The sequence below is a fragment of the Calliphora vicina genome, chromosome 5 (assembly GCF_958450345.1).
Source record: "Calliphora vicina chromosome 5, idCalVici1.1, whole genome shotgun sequence".
Lineage (NCBI taxonomy): Eukaryota > Metazoa > Arthropoda > Insecta > Diptera > Calliphoridae > Calliphora > Calliphora vicina.
Genome location: NC_088784.1, coordinates 35,979,763 through 36,000,708, shown reverse-complemented (window position 1 = coordinate 36,000,708; position 20,946 = coordinate 35,979,763). Strand labels below are relative to the sequence as shown.

Sequence of the window (20,946 nt, the reverse complement as noted above, 5' to 3'; positions counted from 1 at the left end):
TAACAATGTCATTAAATTAAATTATTAATAAATAAAACTTACTGCCTATAGACATTTTAAATTTCTGTGAATAGGTGGTGCCAAAAGCATTCGATACCACACATTGATATTTGCCCGCTGATTCATAGCTCATGTTGTACAAACGCAAATAACCAATAATAGTGGTTTGATTATTAGAGGGATCATGATGTATTTGCGTTTCGGTGGTGGTATAGGGCGTTGTAAGGGAATTGGCCGGTGGTGTATTGCGATCTCTTTCTTTGATATTGTGATTGTCGTGGCGCCATTTGATTTTTAATTCATCAGTTGCTGCTAAAGAGGCAGCTGTGGGTGAAGTGGCTCTACACTCCATGGTTATATTGGCTCCCTTAACAGCCAGTTGATTGGATGGTTCTTGTATGAGTACCGGTTTAGGGGTTTCAGCTAGAAATATAAAACAAACATATGAAAATAACTTACTTTTATTGAATTTTTAAACAAATCTCACCACATATCAATTCATTTTGTTGCAGCGACAGTAGTTCTCTATCCAACAAATGCTCTGGATAACCACAAACCGCTTGCGAAGAGCTGGAATGCTGTTGTTGTGGATGCAATTGTTTCTGATTGCCTGTCGTTTGAGAGTGTCTATTCATCCAACGTCTAAACCATAAAATATCACAATCACAAATGAAATTTAACGACTTAAACATTAGCTTTTGCAAATTAGTCATGTGATCAAAGGCACCCGACTGTATGGAAGCCAATGCATTGCCCCCCAAATTCAATGACTCCAAATTGGACAAACCACTTAAGGATTTTGTATTAATTTGCTTCAAATTGTTGCCATACAAATCCAACTTTTTCAGCTTTCTCAAAGCCTTAAACGGTGGTGATGCCCCGGGGTCTTCTATTATCCAGGAGAGTTTATTGCGTCTTAAATTTAAATCCTCCAGATTCTTAACGCAATCAAAAGTATTTTCCATTAAATACTGGATTTTGTTGTGTCCCAAATTTAGGTGTTTCAAACGCTGTAAACAATCCAAATGTTGTGGCTTAAATTCCGAAATATTATTATGGGAAAGATCTAATGTTATCAAAGACTGTGTAAATTCCCAAGTGTCCAATTCTATGCGAGAAATCGAATTATTCGATAAAGATAAATGATGCAATTTAGTCAAATTGAAGAGACCCTGGCGACTTAGGGAGCTAATATAATTATGATCCAATTCTATAGTTTCTATGGCAGTCATCACATGGAAAACACCATCTTGTAGGGCTCGTATATTATTGGATTTTAAAAATAGCTTTTGCAAAGAAGTCAAGCCACGAAAGGTAGACCAATTAATCTCCAAATGATTGTAGTTTAAGGATCTAAAATAAAAGCCATTTATTAAGATTTGAAAAACTTTTTAATTATTTAAAAAACACTTACAATTTTCTTAGCTTGGCTAGGTTTTCAAAAACACCTGCTGGCAATAACGACAAACGATTGTTATTTAATTCCAAATCTAATAAATCGGAAACATTTTCAAAGGCTGATTCTGTTATGCTGGCTATTTCATTGCCATTTAAAATTCTATAAATATTAAAAAAAAACAAGTAAGAGTGCTATATTCGGCTATGCCGAATCTTATATACCCTTCACCTTTGTTGTGGATGCATTATTATTTTTTATAATTAGTATATATGTATGTACATTGCCCACTTTCAGCGTACAGCATCCTAAATTTATCAAGAACACAAAAAACAACAACAACGCCAAACGAAACAAAACACCAAAAGAAAAAACAAAATACGCAAGGCAATGAAACCAACACACATCCAAACACACGTTTAATTGTATAAAAAACAACAACAACGCCAAAAGAAACAAAATACGCAAAGCATGCACAATCAAACATACGATTTGTTGATTTTTTGTCAAAAAAACCAACACACAACCAAACAAAAGTTTAGTTGTATAAAAAACAACAACAACGCCAAAAGAAACAAAACACAAAAAAAAAACAAAATACGCAAAGCATGCACATTCAAACATACGATTTGTTGTTTTTTTGTCAAAAAACCAACACACAACCAAACTAAACTTTAGTTGTATAAAAAACAACAACAACGCCAAAAGAAACAAAACACAAAAAAAAACAAAATACACAATGCTTGCACATCCAAGCATACGTTTTGTTGTTTTTTTGTCAAAGCATGCAATACATTGTGTTTTTTGATGAAATTTTCAGAGGTTGTCTCGGATTTTTGCTCATATCTCCGTTATTTATGGACGGATTTTGCTGATTTTAAATAGCAAAATTCTCGAAAGTATGTCTGACAGAATTGTTGAAGATTTGGATCCCGGAGATATCTGGGGCCTTCAGAAAATTGATTTCAACAGACAGACAGACAGACAGACGGACAGACAGACAGACAGACAGACAGACGGACATGGCTTAATCGACTCCGCTATCTATAAGGATCCAGAATATATATACTTTATAGGGTCGGAAATGAAAAATGTAGAAATTACAAACGGAATGACAAACTTATATATACCCTTCTCACGAAGCTGAAGGGTATAAAAACAAATATTTAATTTTTGCTCTTAATAAATGAATTTGCTAATAATATAGAGACTTACAAATGAGCCAAACGATTCGTTGCGGGAAAATAACTGGATTCAACTGTATGCAAATAGTTTTTAGATAAATCTAAAGCCTTAAGTTTTGGCAAAGCTGCCAAAGCTTCAGCAGATATTTTCTGTATACGATTGTGAGCCAAACTTAATTGTTTCAAAGAGCTAAGACCCACAAATTTTGGTACCGTCTCCAATTGGTTGCGCTTTAAAACCCTAAAGGATTATTGTTTAAAAATATTAATGAAATAATTGTTTATATTTACAGTACAAAATACTTACAACTTATTTAGTTCCGGCAAATTTTTTATTTGCAAAACCGTTGAATCATTTAATTTATTGCCAATGAAATCTCTGCAAAAAAAAGTAAGGGTAAGAATTAAATGTCAGGATTATTTTTCATCATAATTAAGATATCTCACCCTCTTTTGTTAAATTTAAATAACAAAGGAGTGTTGTCTTTAATGGTTGAAAAGTTTTATTTTACTGAATTTCTGGAGCGTTGTCTTTACATTTTGCCATTTATTAGTTTTTCTTTGCTAAATGCTAGACAAATCATTTATGTTTGCAGTAATACTTATGTAAAGATATTGATTGCAATACACATGTTTTTCTAGGGATGTTTTGATCCAAACATGGATTATTTCAATCAGCTTTAATAAGAAATCGATATTATTCTAATATCTAACATGCTTATGCTTCGAAGAGGCCTTAATAATATGGATAACAACAAAATGAAGGGGATGTCGCTCATGACAAAAATAATTTCATTAAAAAGTTCAAACCCGTCCTACAGGACATAAAAATACACTGTTATAAATCCTTCTAATTTTAGGTTAGAAAGTAAATTGGCTGCGAAATGACGAAATGTCAAGATTTGAGCATCCTTTGACATTTATTTAGCACAAATTATTGGAAAATTTATCCATGTAACGCTTTGGATGCATGAAGCGTTTGTGAATTGGCTTTTTGAAAAACTGAACGAAACCAATGCATTTTTCAGCAAAATCAACTTAGTGATGATGCCCATTTTCAATTATACGGCTATATAAACAAACTAATGTACAAATCAGTAATTTTTTCTTTTAGCAAGACGGCTCCACAAGTCGCCGCCCCGGTAAAGCAATTCAATTCTTACATGATGAATTTCTTGGTCGAATAATTTCTCGATTTGGTGATGTCAAGTGGCCGCATAGTTCTTGTGATTTAACGCCGCTCGACTATTTTCTCATTTGATAGACTGGGTTTACGTGAAATTCGTCGCTACATTGACGAGTTAAGAGCGTGTTTGGAAAATAGGGTTCAACATTTTATGAAAATAGCGGACATCTGCAGAGGAGCTATTATTAATTCCCATTTTTCAACTTTATATTGGTATCAATAACCTAAAATTTGCCCACCCTGAATATCCGAAAAATATAAAAATGTAACACTTACATTATTTGCACATAGTTGGGCAGTGCGGGTACTCGATCCAAATGTTTTTTGCCACAATCGAAATAATCATTCAGACACTTGCACTCTTTGGGACAATTTAAATTGTTGTTTGTCGTGGACGAAGAACCTAATGATTGCTGTTGTGTATTAGAGCCAGAACCACCAATAATACCAGCAGCTGCTAAAGCTTTTTCAGCCTTTTCATATTGCTGACCATCGTCGGCCACAAAACCCGTTGTCTCCAATAGAGTATTGCGTGGAATGGGAAAATTAATATTATCGTCTTCATCCTCATCCTCATCCTCATCGTCGTCATCATAGTCGCCGTTGTCTTCCTTGAGATGGCGATGCGGTGGTCGTCGTTGATGATGATAGCGTTGTTTATCCTTTAGATTTTTCGTACGCAAAGCCAAAGAGGATGATGAGGATTTCTTTGTTTCCTGGGTCGCTTGTGGCATACTGTTCAATTTGAGTAGAGCAAACAATTGTTGTTGCTGCAGTTGTCTTTGTTGTTGCTGTGCGAAGGTGGTGGCTGAAGCCAAAGGCGATGTTGAGGTCGATAGTGATGATGATGATCCCGATGATGGCAGTATCGTAGAGGACGGACTATTGTTATTGGTTATTTGTGAATCTTGTGCTGCTGCTTTTAGTAAAGCGGTCAAGGGTGGTATTTGAAAGCCTTGTATAGATGTGGCCGATGTAGCTGGAAATGCAGCTGCTGCTAGTGCGGCCGCCTCAATGGGTTGACATATTTTTGAAGTTGTTAAACATGTCGATGTGATCAAGAGTATCGTGGTCAATAATAGAAATTTCTTAAGGATTTTCCTAACACTTGCAAAATCGCAAGAATTTCTACTTCTGGTATTTAATATACTCCACCATTTGCATTTAGCTGGTGTTATTTGTGTGGTTGTAGGCATTTTTAAATCGCAGGTTCTTGTGGTATTTTCGCTTGATGCTGGTGATGAAGATGATGATGTTGTTAATGAAATGCTGTGATGCTGTTGTGTTGTAGATTTTCGCCGCCGCTTACAATGTTTATACGATTGCAGTAGCTGCTGTTGACGTTGTTTGTAATATGTTGGTTGCACTTGTAGTGCAACATCATCTGCATCATCATTACAACGTTCTGGTCTTATACGTTGTGTTGACAATTTAATATTTTGCTTCATTTTGTTGTGATTTTTCTTCTATCTTTCTTTTTTTAAATTGTATTGTATTTTATTTTATAAATTATTTTTTTACTTTAATGATTAATTAATTTTCTGTGTGTTTTTTGTTATAACAAATTTATTTACTATTAAAAATAGTAGTTAGAAAAAAATAAGTAATTTATTTAATCATTTTCTGATATCATGATTATTTGATTTTATCGTTCCATAATTGAAGAGGCGTGGTTGGTTGACACAAAAAAAAACGACGCCTTGTGATAATGTTGTTGCTGTTGATGTTGCTGGTAACATTGAAAATATATTGTCGTCACTGGGTGTTGATTACTTTTTTTCATTTTTTTCTTCTTCCATAAATTTTAATTGTTGACAGATGTGTTTGGGTTTTGTTGGTATTGAAATTCATTAATTTCATTTGAATACATTTCGATTAATATATCTCTATGAGTTTGTATCTGAAAATATAGCAAGAATAAAAAAAGAGTAAATTAAAAATAAATGATTTGAATTAAAAGTGTCATTGAAATAATGTCTAGTATGGAAATTTAAATTGATTTTGAAGTCTAGAAGAAACTGAATAAAAAAAATAATTTCGATAAATGTCACATCATGAGGTGTTTTTTAAGTGTCAATGTTACACAGATGACATTTCATTGACATTTCGTATTAAAGAAACTTCTAGTACTTAATATTGGATGGGTATCCGAGTGGAAGTGTACTTCTTATAGTATACACCCCCTTCAAATCTATCTACCTATATATTATTGAAATTAATATTATTCAGGTTTGAGTTCATTAGATATTTTCCTTAGAAAGAAAATCTTTATTAAATTTTCATAATTTCAAAGAGTACAGAAATGGCAGGGCAGAATGAAATGCATTTTCGGGTTTAGTCACCTGCACTCTTCTGTTATCACTAACTTCATCACCAGTTCAGATAAATATAATAGAGGACACATTGACAAAGCTTTCATTAATATTATTTCTGTTTCACTTTGATTGAGTTAGATTGAAGTTTACCAGCTTCTTGCTTTAGACATCTGTCAACTAACAATAGAGGAATTATTTATGTATGTTTTGTTTTCTTCTAAATTCATTAAGCGCTTCCTATCTTTAAATTTATATAAAACAAAGTATGTGTGAGATATCTCGGATTATCCTGCACAATCTCATGAACAGCGTCGATTATTTCGGCAGATCTAGGTTGGTTCATTATTTACTGAACCTGTGGATTTAGATTTATCCACCACACTGAGAATAGTCCTCGGTAAAGTGAGAATATCTCGAAAACTGACCGCACGATTTTTAAATTTTGGACAGATTTCTGTTCAGATAATAAAGCAAAATTATATAAAACACGAGGTGCCCTTTTCAGAATTTTAAATTTGTATAATAGTGTATTACGGTATTGATTAAACAATGGAAACTATGATTTCATTAAACAAAATTTTCAGTATTTTGTTGGATAGTCGATAGTAATACTGCTTCACAGTGACGATGCATTGAACCAATTCAATCGTCTCCTTTAAATATTTCGAATAATCCTTATAATCATATCTGATAAGCTTCCTTCGTGATTTTCTATTTTCCCATACATTTTCTATGGGTTTGAGATTTGGCGATTGGGGAAGCCACTTCAAGACACGTAACTCATTAGGTCGTGCTGGTATCTCGTATGGATACATTGTATCGTTTATAACGGATCTGTATCCGATTCTAGTAATAGTTATCAATTGGACCTATACCAAGCCCTGAAAAACAGCCCCACACCATAATATTGCCACCGCTAATCTTGATTGTCTTATTTGTGTACTTGGGGTTCAGTCTCTTTCCCCTTCGGTCGCCTTACAAATGTTCTCCCATCACTGCCTTTTAAATTGAATTTGAATACATCCGTAGTTCTTTTCCAGCCTCATTTGCCCTGCGGCTAACAATTCGAGAACTAATTTTAGATGATAACATCCAGGGTAGTAATTTTTATACCCTTCACCTTCGTGAAGGTAAGTCATTCCGTTTGTAATTTCGGAGTCGATTAAGCCATGTCCGTCTGTCTGTCAGTTTTTTTTAAAATCAACTTTCCGAAGCCCCAAAATAACTTACATACACGATTCATACATCAAATCTCAGTTGCTATTTAAAAGCGAGAAAAAAACTAGGACAACCTCGATTTTTGACCTACATATATCTGGATTACTAAGTCATTAATATAGACAATATGGACATCTAATGATAGACATTTCAAAGACCTTTGCAACGACGTATATAAAACCATAGTAAGTTGGACCTACAATTGGTCAAAATCGGAAATATTTTTTAACCCGAATTTTTTTTTCACCAAAAGTTTTTTTTTCGCTAAATATTAAAAACAAATTTTAAAATTAAAAAAATAATTTTTTAAAATAATAAAAATTTAAAAAAAAAATAAAATAAAATATTAAAATTTAAAACAAAATTCGAAAAAAAATGTTCCAAAAAATTAAAAAAACAACATTGGAAAAAAAATTTTCTTTACCTAAAAATATTAAAAATTTTTATTTTGAATTATAATTTGCTGAAGGGTATATAAGATTCGGCACAGCTGAATATAGCTCTCTTACTTGTTAATTCTTGTATTTTTACGAAAAGTAATTTTCAGTTCAGTTACACAGTACCAGTCTCACGAATTTTCTTTTATAATTTTTTAAATTGCTGATTTATCAGTTAAATTTTTATCACAGATAGTTTTTGCTTCAATTTACCACTAAAATAGTTTATTATTTCGCTTTTTAAATGTTCACTCTTGACTAACTAGAACATTTAAAAAACGTATTTTGCGAACAAATAGAATAGTTTCCAACAATTTTGTTTTGATCTTCTTTATTGCAGCAGTTCAACAGTTCCATCCAAAAATGTTTCCATTGTATTGTCACTGACTGTATATCAGAGTTTCGAATTAATTCATTCAAGTTGAGCTTAATTCACTAAAATCTTAATTCGGAATTAAAAAATGTCAAAGAATTCATTCCATAAATCCATTCCTATCATCTAATACTTTAGCTTCATTCAAAGGATTTTATTAAAATAGAATTCATTCATCGTTGAATTGGTTCATAATGGAATTAATGCAAAACAGAATTCATACAACCTTGATTCAATTTTTATTAATTCAAATCTAATTCAAAATGAATTAAAATATATTTCCTATATTCAGTTATGTTTCTGTTTTGCTATCAATCATTTACAAAATGAATTGAAAAAAATAATTGAATTGACGAAAAATTTAATCAATACAATACATTTGAAGTACAAATGAAATAAGCCTATGAATGTATTCATTAACGGAATGTTTAAGAGATACAATTCATTTTAATTTCGAAAATGGAATTAAGAATTAATTTTATCGAAGATTTGGTGGATTAAATCCCCCAATAACGTCAAAATCTTACACTGTGCGTTGATTTGAAAATTATTCTTGCAACTGATCGAAATGCGCAACACTTTTTCAAATCGATAAAAATAAAACTTCTTAAAAAGTTAAGTGATATTTTTACTTAAATGTCAAATTTGTTATTGTACTAAGTAATAATACCCTTTTAAGTACAAATTTCACAGAACTATTTAGTAAATTTTTTAAAAACATTGTACGCCACTTTAATTTTTGTATAAATAAACATTATATATACATTTTTGGCACCTATACTCTAACTATTTGCTGTCGACATCGTATAAATTCAATTGAATGTAACAATTTTTACTTAATGAAAGATGCTCCCGACCAACAATCTCTTCCCGCTCCCTGTCACCAACTAACTATGACAGACAGACTGAAAAAAAGTTTGTTTTATTCATTTAGAAAATAAAATTGTTGACTTTGTTTTGTTGGACCGATTTTTAGTTTCAAGTCATTTGCAAAACACATGTGAAAATGCGTTTTATACATTTCATTCATTCAAAAAAAAATAGAAATAAAAATTGAATTTGAAAAAAAAAGAAAAAAAAACATTGACCGGATGTTTTTGGTATAAAGATAATGCCTTAAATGCTAAAAAAAATAATAATAAAAAATAAGAACAAATAAATAAACACAACTGCAAACCGTAAAGCATAAACCAGCACAAGTAGAGTTTAGTTTAAAATACAAAAAAAGTCATAAAAAAATATAAATACAACATTAAAAAAACCAACAAAAACAGAATAAAGGAAAAATTGTTTCAGTTTATTATTTATACGTTACTAAATAAAAGCTAATATTTACTTATTTTTGACAATATTTCAACGCATCATCGTACATACAAAATAAACCCAAATAAATGTGCAGAGGAGAAACATTTTTTATTTCAAAATTTTAAACAACGCATTTCTAATGAAAATATCATTTGGAGATCAGTGCTAATTGTTCAAAGAAATACTTAAAAGCAGCCACAAAAATAACAACAACAAGAGCACAAAAAAAACAGCAACAAATGTTATATGAAGCATAAATTATAATAATGATCAACAAAAATTATTATCTTTATTTGGCAGTATTTTAAAGGAATTTATTGTTACCATATTTTAAAAAAAATTTCCAATATTTAACTGACAATATTTCCGAAAACGAACTTTTTCAATTCAGAATGACAGACATTTTCAGGGAATTTCCCGTAAATTTTTGCAACTATGAGAAATTCTGTGGAGTTATTTTCATTACTATTTACAAAGCCTTTCGAGATCGAAACAAATAGTAGTCGAACGGGTCAAGGTCTGGACTATAAGAAGGGTAAGGCCAAACTTACCAACCATTTCTTTTTAAATAGATTTTAACAGGTATTGCAACATGTGTCCAAGTGTTGTCATGATGGAATATTACAGTTTCATGTCTAGAGTTTAAACATCATTTCGGACATTCAAAATCGCTTTTCAAGGCCTCTCGGCTTCAATTTGTATGGTACCCAATTTCCCTGCTTTTGGATGAATCCCGGTGCTCGCAAACCATTTGCAATTGCTGCTTGAGTAGCTCCCAATGATTTAGCTAATCCTTGCGATCTTTGTCTTCCGTGTCAAAATCACTACTTCTGAACCGAACAAACCATCTCTCGTACGTTGAAACCGATGGAACACCTTCACCATAAACTTTGGTGAGCAATCGGTGTGCTTCAGCGGAACTTTTTTCAAATTGAAGAAGTAAAGAAAAGCTTCCCGCATAAAATTAAAGAAAAGCTTCCCGCAAAAAAAACGTTATTTTAATGTTCAATAACTAAATGAGAATAAATAACAGATATGTACCCTTCAAAAACATAAGTTATTGAAAACCAAATTTTAAAACATTTTACGTTCCACGATGTCATATCTTGTCATGGAACCTAAACACCCAATCGAGGAAAGCAAAGGCAGCCATTGTTATATAACAGACATGTCAACTGCACTGATGATGACGGACAGCTTCATTCATTGTATTCTGGCTGACCTCATGGCCAAACAGTTGGCTCTGAATTCAGCGGTTAAACTCAATCATGGAGGAGCACAACTACACCCTTCCTTGACAGACGGTTTCTGTATCGCTCACATTCAGATCTATACAGATGGATTCAAGGCTACGGCTGAGTTGGTTGGTGTCTTTTCCGTTTAACGTTATCGGAAGAGAGTATTTTTCAAGCAGTCGGATCAGTGCAGCGCAACCGAGGCTGAAACATCGGTGATAAATAGAGCAGTTCACTGTCTGAGGTACTACAGGATAGCCAGAAAACATTGGTAATGACTTGGAATTACTGTTATATAACTGTTAACATTCCAGTCATTTGCATAATCACATGTGAAATTCTCCAATAGTTCCCGAGATACTGAATTATTAAACAAATAAACCACAAATGCTCGTACCTTTTTGAATGAAACACAGGTTTTTGGATAAAAAATTATCATATTTTTATACCCTTCACCTTCGTGAGAAGGGTATATATAAGTTTGTCATTCCGTTTGTAATTTCCACAATATAATTTTCCGATACTATCTTTATATATATAATTCTTATGTACGTGTGTTAGTAACTGAACTCCTCCTTAATGGTCCCTGGATGGTTTATATTCACAATTGACCTATATAGGAACAATGGGCATGGCACCTCCCATACAAAGTAAAAATTTATTTTTGCATATCTGGGGTATTATTATAGTGGGAGTCTTCAAACTTTGTGTGAGCTATGGCAGAACAACGTTTGCCGGGACAACGAGTATATATATTCTGGATCCTTATAGATAGCGGAGTCGATTAAGCCATGTCCGTCAGTCTGTCTGTCCGTCTGTCTTCAATACTTCTGTCAGACATGCTTTCGAGAAGTTTCCTATTTAAAATCAGCAAAATCGGTCCACAAATGGCTGAGATATGAGGAAAAAACCAGGACAACCTCGATTTTTGACCTATTTTTGGATTACTAAGTCAATATCCAACTAATATAAACAATATGGATATCTAATGATAGATATTTCAAAGACCTTTGCAACGACGTATATAATATATATTATAATTGGGATACTGAAATAAATAAATGGTGGATTAGTGCATCGGTTTGATTTGGTACAAACATGCAAAGGACATGTTTAGAGGACCGATATGGAATCCTGTTCTGGTATCGTAAAGGCACCAGACGGATCCAAGTGTACCAGCTATCTGGATGCCTTTATAACCAAAAACATACACAAAAACAGTAATATGTCTGTAAGAGATATACATACATAGCTAAAAAAGCATGAAATACAAAAGGCGCATCCAACTTTAGAAATGAATTAGAAACTCATAAGAATGTTTGAATATATTTTAGGAAATATGAAGCATTACATGTTGTAAATAGTAGTTTTACACTGAAACCTAAATATTTTCTCAAACGTCAAAAGTAATGCCACAAAATAATGATCAAAATAGAATGATTGATTTAGTTTTTTTACGATTTATAATTTTCTAATACACAAAGTTGATAATACAACGAATATGCATGTGTTAAAATAATACTTTGTTTGTAAGTGTATAGAAAACGTTGACAATTTTACTCAATCACAATTTCTAAATTTCTCAATCAAATGCCTCGCTAAATTAATCAATTACAATAATAATAGAAATGAATGAATGTCAAAGAAATCCCATAGAAAGCCAACAAATTCTTTCAAAATCTGATCTCATCTCCACCCAATCATTACGACAATAATAATAAAAATAATAATAATAATGAACATCATTACCATCATCATGATCATTATTATCACAGATCATTTGAATGGATGTATGTATGTATGGATGTACTCGTATGTAGTTATTGTTGTTGCTGTTGTTATAAAGGAAAAGTGAATGTGAATGAATTGAATTGAAATTCGTATGTGAATTTTATATTCGAGAATGTGAAAATAATGAAACACTGTATGCATAAATTCTATAATGAGCTCAGGCAAATTAAATTCAATTAAATAAACAACCGTATAGAACAAACAGAACAAAATATATATAATTTTAATTTGGCTGAAATTAAAAACAAAAAAGAACAACAGCAACAAAAATACACACACATTGAACAATTTTAAAATAAAATATCAACAAAATAGAAATGAGACCTAATTCAGATCAATGGACTTTTTGCTTTTTGCCAGTCAAATACAACAAATACATAGTCAACGGCAACAGCAACAACACAAAAAGGAGAGTAATTAAAAATGCCACAAACACAAGGCATCGAACACAGCAGCAACATGTTACTTTAACGGCAATTGTGTGTGAGAACAAAATATAAACGTTGGCTGCAACACAATTTGTTGTTTTTTTTTTCTGTTCGATACAGTGGATATCATAAGATAATGCAACAATATATTGAAACTATAGTTTTCTATTGAATTTAGAATTTTGAATAGTTTTTTTTGAAATTATCAAAAATTTATTTCAGAAATAACGAACATTTTAAAGTTTGTGCATAATCACCCCTATCGCGTATCAATATTTCACATGAAATATTTTCCTTTTTTCGTTCATCAACTTTGTTCACGCGAAAAAAATTCCCCATGTTGTGAAATTTTTAGATGGAATTTTGTAAACAATAAGCAGCTGTTACGAACAAAATTAACTATTGTGAATGAAACGTTCATGGGAATATCACGATACCAATTTTCCCTTCGAGGGAAACGGATATTTCATGGTAACAAAAATTCACTTGTTATTGCCGATAGGGGTGAATATTTATACACTAGCTAGGTATGAGTCGAACCTTCAACTTACATATGGACAGATTGGACTGTCTGCAGATCTGTCATTTTATTTCATTGTTAAGGCCTGACAGCATAGATATTGACAGTAAGAAACCTTCGTCTTGAATTTATTAAGATATTTCTGAATTTTTACCTCAATATATTCATTATAAAGATTTTTATTAAATTTTAGCAGCTTAGTATGTTATGGAACAGGTTTTAGTGGATTTTCAGTTTAACATGTTTTCATCTGAGATTTAGACGGGTCTGAAGTTCAAAATTTTGCATTTAAGGTTAGACTTTTTAATGTTGATTTTACTGAGTTTACAATGCTGCTATTTTTCTGCATCTATAGCACGAAGATGGTCAAGATCCTGTTGGTATTCCAGTATAAAGCAACAAACAGATATTTTAGATGGTCATTTTTAAATTGAGAAGGTAAACTATGTAGATGTTGTGACTAATTTATATAATACCGACCAACGAATTTCAAAACACAACCACTTTACAGAAAAAGTGACATTGCAACCTACAGGATGTATCGTTTTGGGATCAAATACTGTTTATAAACTGACATATTTTTTCCGTTCAAACTCTTATAAATGCAGTCATGAGACTGCTCCTTTTCAGGATAACTGCTCATCCTGAAAAGGAGCAAGTTTCGGTCTCCCAATCAGGACCTTTGGATGTTCGTAAACGGTCCAATGCCAAACAAAATTGATGAACGAATTCACTCCCGATAGATCCATTATGTCTTACAGGAACGGACTGCCCATGTTTCAGCTCTAATACACAGAAAACAAGGCAAATACGTTTCACTGATCCTAGTTATCATGACAACTTATACAGTAAACATTAAAGACAAAATTCAATAATCTACATGCACACCAAACAAACAGTGTCCTGTCCACACAGCTACAGTAGCCGATCCCGTAAAAGCCCCACCGTCAAACTTTGGCAGTGATAAATGGGCTATGGAAGCCTTGGTGTCGAGTACATAGCCATAGTAGGTCATTTAATCTGAGCACACCCCTATAGTTTTCGCTCAGCATAAAAACTCCAACCAAACAGTCGATTTCCTTATATCGAAGACGAAACCCGATTTGAGCCAGTTCGTTCGCAACGTTCACAGAATAACTGCAGGTTAAAATGTCTCCACAACTCACTAAGAGACATCCGGAATTCGTTAAAGATATCCGATAGAGATTTAATAACACGTTTAATGTCGGTATATATTCGGATATTCCCACCATATATGCTGTAGTATCTCAGAAAATGTAACCCAATTTTAATGGCTGAGATCTCAGTTCTGTCCAAAGAAAATATATTTTGGCCGATAAAAAAAATGCGAGCCTTTTTAAGTTTGGATGAAATTAAGTCTGGCGTGTACAGTAAGAAATTTGTGAGATTTGGTCTCAGCACGGACGAGAATGTGGTTGCTAATTCTGAGAGGGTGTGAAGCAATCCAGAACATACACTGACTTGAATTGCCTAGAAGCAACAATTTGGCATTAAAAATCGATTATATGCATCTAATCTAGCAATACAGAATCGACAAGGTCTAGGAAAATTGGTAACGCCTAGTAGGCGTTACTACAAAACCAAGCTCAGCACCTATACGAATGAAATGTTCAATAAAAATACAGAGTTATTCGAATTATTTAGATTATAAATTGTATCATGCACAGAGAAAACAGATTCGTAATGGCAACCGAATTTGTTGCCAATCGAATGATTCGGTTGCATACATAGAATTTTTCGGTTATAACAACTGAAAACAATTTGATAAAGAAAAATTTCGGTTGAAGCAACCATGTTTTTGTTACAAGTTCTAAAATTTTGTATCCACAACTGTAAAATTCGGTCACCAACGCAGAATCATTCGATTGGCAACAAATTCGGTTGCCATTACGAATCTGTTTTCTCTGTGTAGATTTCACCATTTTCTTTGGGTCTATTTTGAAAATCTTATTCTGATTTTGAACTTGATATATGGTGATATTCGATAGAATTGTGTTGGCTAATGAGTACAACGATGCACTATAGGCAATTTCACCAATTTTTGTGGCCAAAACTATAAGGAATCACTGAACAAGGATGAAAATCGGCATACAGGGGTTTTCAAGGTTGCTGATTTCGAATCTGATGTAAAATTTTTGAAATTCAAAATGGCGGTTCCAATATGGAGGCGTAAATTTTAAAAAGTCTTCTGAGTTACATGAAAATCGGAATATGGGGGTATTCAAGATTACTGATTTCGAATCTGATGTAAAATTTTTTAAATTCAAAATGGATCCAATATGGCGGCGTAAATTTTAAAAAGTCTTCTGATTTACATCAAAAACGGGGCTATTAAAGATTGCTTATTTCGAATCTGATGTAAAATTTTTGAAATTCAAAATGGCGGATCCAATAGGCGGCGTAAATTTTAAAATGTCTGCTGATTTGCATGAAAATCGATATATGGGGCTATTCAAGATTGCTGATTTCGAATCTGATGTAAAATTTTTCAGATTCAAAATGGCGGCGTAATTTTTAAAATGTCTTCTGATTTGCACGAAAATCGGTATATGAGGGTATTCAAGATTGTTGATTTAAAATCTGAGGTAAAATTTTTCAGATTCAAAATGGCGGATACAATATGGCGGCGTAAATTTTAAAATGTCTTCTGATTTACATGAAAATCGGTATACAAGGGTATTCAAGATTGCTGATTTCAAATCTGAGGTAAAATTTTTCAGATTCAAAATGGCGGAGACAATAGGGCGGGAACTCTCCCATCTAACAAGAAATTCGCACTTTTTCCTTCACATAATCCGATTCCTCATTCAAAACATTGCCGCATTCAACATTACCAATAATAAAATTGTAAACAGCAGCATGCTTCCCCTCTTTTTTTTGCTCATCCAACCAAGGCTGCCACGAAAAATGATATTTCTCAAAAAACGCAAAAAATCGCAACATGAAATTGACAAATTAAACTCAAAATTCTTCATTTAACACGTTTCTGATTGTTTAAACCCGGCCACCTTTTTAAAAGCTTATCCAAAATTCATCTTTCAGTATAAGTTTTTGCGCCAAAAACAATTTTTTTTACAAAATTTTTTTCTTAAACTATTAAGCACTTACTTTTGTTTTCCATATTTAATTTAAATTTATGTTTGTTTTTTAACTATTTAAATAAACTTAATAATTCGACCTAATTACACTGTATATAACTGCATTCAACACTTTGCTCACATACAATGAATTTGACCACTTGCTAAGCAGTCCCCATTAAGTTTTTATAAAAACAAAACTTGCCGTTATTTGCTTAAATGTTAAGCCTTACCTATGTTTAAAATGTTGATAAGTTACCCGGCCTTAGTTATTTATTTTCCGGATTTGTTCAGATGTACGCAGAGAAAATTAAATTTGCATCGTCAAAAAGTTAAAACAAATCAGTTTAGCCTCCAAAAGCTAAAGCCTAAACAAATTTCCTCTAGAAAATTATACGGAAATCCTTTATTTCTATTTTAAAATCTGAATGGTTTTTATAAATATTATATTATTGCCTGAAATATATAAACACATCCAGTCGATTAATATTTGTATAATTTTTCTTTAAAATCTTACTTAATGCAATAATTCGGTCCAAAATATTGTATCCACTGTACAACGTACTAATAGAATGAGCAATGCAATGTGAACTATTGCCATAAAAAAGAAACCGTTTCATCCAGACATACATATCAAGGCATATGATGATGAAAGCAAACAGCTGGGAGGGTGGTGTAAATGAAAATAAATATATTTTCTCTAAATTGGCCACAAATACAATTTAATCGTAGAAATTTTCTATAAACGTTGGCATTTAGTTTTAGATTTTTTCAGTTTTTTTTTTTTTTTGTTAGGCCAGACAAACTGCCTCAGCAGAAAAGGAAATAAGCAGAAACAACTAAAATGGACTTTTCAACTCGGTGTATGCGAAACAGCAATCACACGCTGGTAACAGAGACTGCTGCTGTTGCTGTTGCCATAGACAGATGAAAAATAAAGTAGACGTCATTACGTGCACTGCCAATAAATAGCGAAGTAGTTAGTGTAAGGGGTATGGTTACGTGTAAACGTACGTACATACGTCCATGTGTGAATGTACTTGCTGTTTGTTACCAAATTTAGACGAGACATTTAGGAAAAACTATTTGCAATGTGTCTGACTGAATGTTGAGTTTGTGTGACTTTTTATAATGTTTAATTTTATTTTTTTTTTCTATTTTTCTATTTTAGTTAGTTGTTGGTTTTTTTTCAAATATTATATATTTTTTTCTCTCATATTGCCTTTTTAGTTGAAATATAAATCTGGTAATCATTTATTTTATTTCTTAAGAAGACCAAAATTGTTGATTTCAGTTAAATTTCCTAAATATAGGCTTAACCAAGAAAACTTGTTTAAAATTATCAAAACCATATTTGTCATTTCAAAGAAATAACAATGATCATAAAACCACATCATTTTTTTATCGAGCCATAATTATTGTATTAGATTTTTAAAATATTGTTAGATATTTTCTGCTTTGGTGGCCAAAATATGAGGAAAATTTATTGTGGGAAAGTAGAAAAAAATCGAAATAATGAAAATTATTTATTATATTTAAAACAATAACGGAAAACGAGTGTTGATGTTTGGAAATATATATATGAAAGTGTTAACGCAAATACTTAATAAGTCACAAAATAAAAATATTGAAAAATTCATTAAAATGTTTTAAAAAACTTTAAAAAATTATTAATTTTATAAAGAATGGTTTTGTATTTTGAAGACTAGGCAACAAATATTTAAAAAATAAGTTTTCTAATCTGTGTGACTTATCATGTTACTGCACTAAGCCCTTCATATGTACACTGATACAGCAGAGGAGAGCTTCTCTAAAAATTAATTATTAATTGTACAGTTCACTTTTGTTGAACAAAATGTATCCTTGCTTTTACAACAGCGGAAAAAGCTGTCAATCGAAATTATGTAGAAACCATTTTTTCAGGAAATAATATTTCAAAATAATTTATAAATATTGATTAGTTTGACCTGTCACAAAATCGAAATATTGAAAAATTCATTAAAATGTTTTAAAAACCTTTAAAAATTTTATAAAAAATGGTTTTGCATTCAAAGTCTAGGGAATAAATATTTTAAAAATAAGTTTTCTAATTTGTGTGACTTATCATGTTACTGCACTAAGACTTTCGTATGGACACTGATACAGGAGAGGAGAGCATCTCTAAAAATTAATTATTAATTGTACAGTTTACTTTTGTTGGAACAAAATGTATCCTTGCTTTTACAACAGCGGAAAAGGCTGCCCTTAACACTCCCTCCATCGAAATTGTGTTTCGTCAATCGACTATCAGAAGAGAGCATCTCTAAAAATTAATTATTAATTGTACAGTTTACTTTTGTTGGAACAAAATGTATCCTTGCTTTTACAACAGCGGAAAAGGCTGCCCTTAACACGCCCTCCATCGAAATTGTGTTTCGTCAATCGACTATCATTCGACCTTAAGTTATGCAGAAACCATTTTTATTCAGGAAATAATATTTCGGAATGATATATAAATATTGATTAGTTTGACCTGTATTGCATAATTTATGTTTAAGCTTTAGAAGACCTATAAAGTTAAAATTCGGTATATTTATAATACTGATCGTGCTAAGGTGATCAAAGCATCACCTTTCAGATTGCCAAATTATAATTTTAGTTTGTGCAAATGTTTTCGTTAGTGACTTGTCATCTTTCTCCTATCCCTCTCTCTCTCTTTCTAACACTTCAAGTTCTAATGAACCTTAGAATAAAGATAGCATTTACAGTCACTTCAAATTGATAAAGCTTTTTGTTTGGCAATGGTGTACCACAGAGATCGTGCAAAAATTAAAACAAACAGAAACAACAAAACACACTAGCAGACAGACATCATCTCGAGTCAGAAATTTGTTAATTGTTTGTTAATTAAATTATCTGTTTTTAATTGTTTAAAAAAACAACAATAATAAATAATACAAATTTAAACAATACACAATAAAAAACACACTTGTTGTTATCTTTGTTTATAGAAATTGTACAAGTACACGTACTTGTACTCACTCACCACCACTCACTTTGCTAACTTTGAAAACTCACATTTAAAGCGCATTAAGAAAACAACAAATAAATAAATAAAAACCGAGATATTGAAATTTAAACAACGATTACCTTGACATTGAGAACAGAAATGTCAAAAAAGAAATATTTATGCGAATTAACAATGAAAGACAATGTCTAGAAATGGAAACATTTTTAAATTTTTTTAATAAAAATAAATAAATCATATTTGCGATTATTTTGGAAAATATTAAAATCAAATTTAAAGCATTATTTCAAAATAAATTTAGCAATTAAATGCATTAAATACTTTTATTCATTTATTGTACAACAACGTTATAAAATGTTATAGAAATTAATTATCATCAAATCCCGCAGCCAATCACAAGCAAAGGCTCATATAGAAATGTCCTAAAGACAGCTGAAAATCCTGTACAAGCTGGAATTATATTGCAATCTGTACTCTGGAACGCGAACGCATTCGGCAACATATAAACGAACACGAGTATTTCCTAATTTCTGAAACACATCTGACGTATAGAAGCACATTTGGAACCACAAATGGATATCTTATTTATGATACTAAGGAGCGCAGAGGCAGACCATTTGTAGGCTCAGCAAAATTAATAAAAACACGAATTAAACACTACTTAGTGTGTGATATTTGCGAAGATTATCGTAGTAGTTTGAAGATTTTCATCGATATATTCACCCCCATGATATTCAATTACAGAAAGTCAGTATAATAAATTAAGCTTCCGTTGACCTACAGTTTACAGAGTCTTATTTGAGCCGTTTTCCTAGTCTTAAGCTACGTTTCCGCATACACCGTAATCGGCACCGAAAAAGAAATTCCATACATTTGCACCGAAAAAAAGTTCGTTTCAGAAATCTTCAACGAAAATTGGGAACTAAACGGCACCTGTCATTTGGGGCCGGAACGAAAACAACTTCAAGTAGGTTGTTTTCGGTGCTGTAGGAACGAAATTATTTTAATTATTTTTTTATTTCAAATTCATAGAAAATCAAAATGAATAAAAAAAATTAATTTTCTTTATTGGAAGAGGAAAAAATAATAGATTTTGTCAAAAATAATGAAATTATATTTAATTTCCAAATGACAACTAAAAAAATAATTTCGTTTCTGTTTTATTCCGCAACGCACCCAACTGAAACGAAAACAATTCAGAAAGGAGACGGTGACGAACACAAACGTTTTTCAGTTTTAGTTTTCGTTATCGGCGCCGATTACGGTGTATGCGGAAACCCAGCTTTAGATGAGCTTCAATCGTAGATACTTATACAGTTTAAGTCGAGCATCGTTCCTAGTCTTAATCGAGCTTTAATTGTATAACTTTATATTGACTTAGATGAATATTGATTCTTGTCTTAATTGAGCTTCAATCTTAGATCTTTATAAAGTCTTATTTGAGAATCGTTCC

At 31.9% G+C, this 20,946-nt stretch overlaps 1 protein-coding gene across 2 annotated transcripts in view; it reads right to left on the bottom strand.

Annotated features, from left to right (window-relative positions):
- Positions 1 to 20,946, bottom strand: part of lbk (lambik) — a 79,775-nt gene that overhangs the window by 3,162 nt on the left and 55,667 nt on the right. For both annotated transcript variants that reach the window (XM_065514338.1, XM_065514340.1), the window contains exons 4-9: positions 4,043 to 5,666; positions 2,888 to 2,959; positions 2,612 to 2,821; positions 1,415 to 1,558; positions 488 to 1,353; positions 43 to 423 (exon numbers count right to left, since the gene is read on the bottom strand). In XM_065514338.1, coding sequence (XP_065370410.1) covers positions 43 to 423; positions 488 to 1,353; positions 1,415 to 1,558; positions 2,612 to 2,821; positions 2,888 to 2,959; positions 4,043 to 5,214 — 2,845 coding nt within the window. In that variant the 5' untranslated portion in view covers positions 5,215 to 5,666. The remainder of the gene's footprint in view (positions 1 to 42; positions 424 to 487; positions 1,354 to 1,414; positions 1,559 to 2,611; positions 2,822 to 2,887; positions 2,960 to 4,042; positions 5,667 to 20,946) is intronic.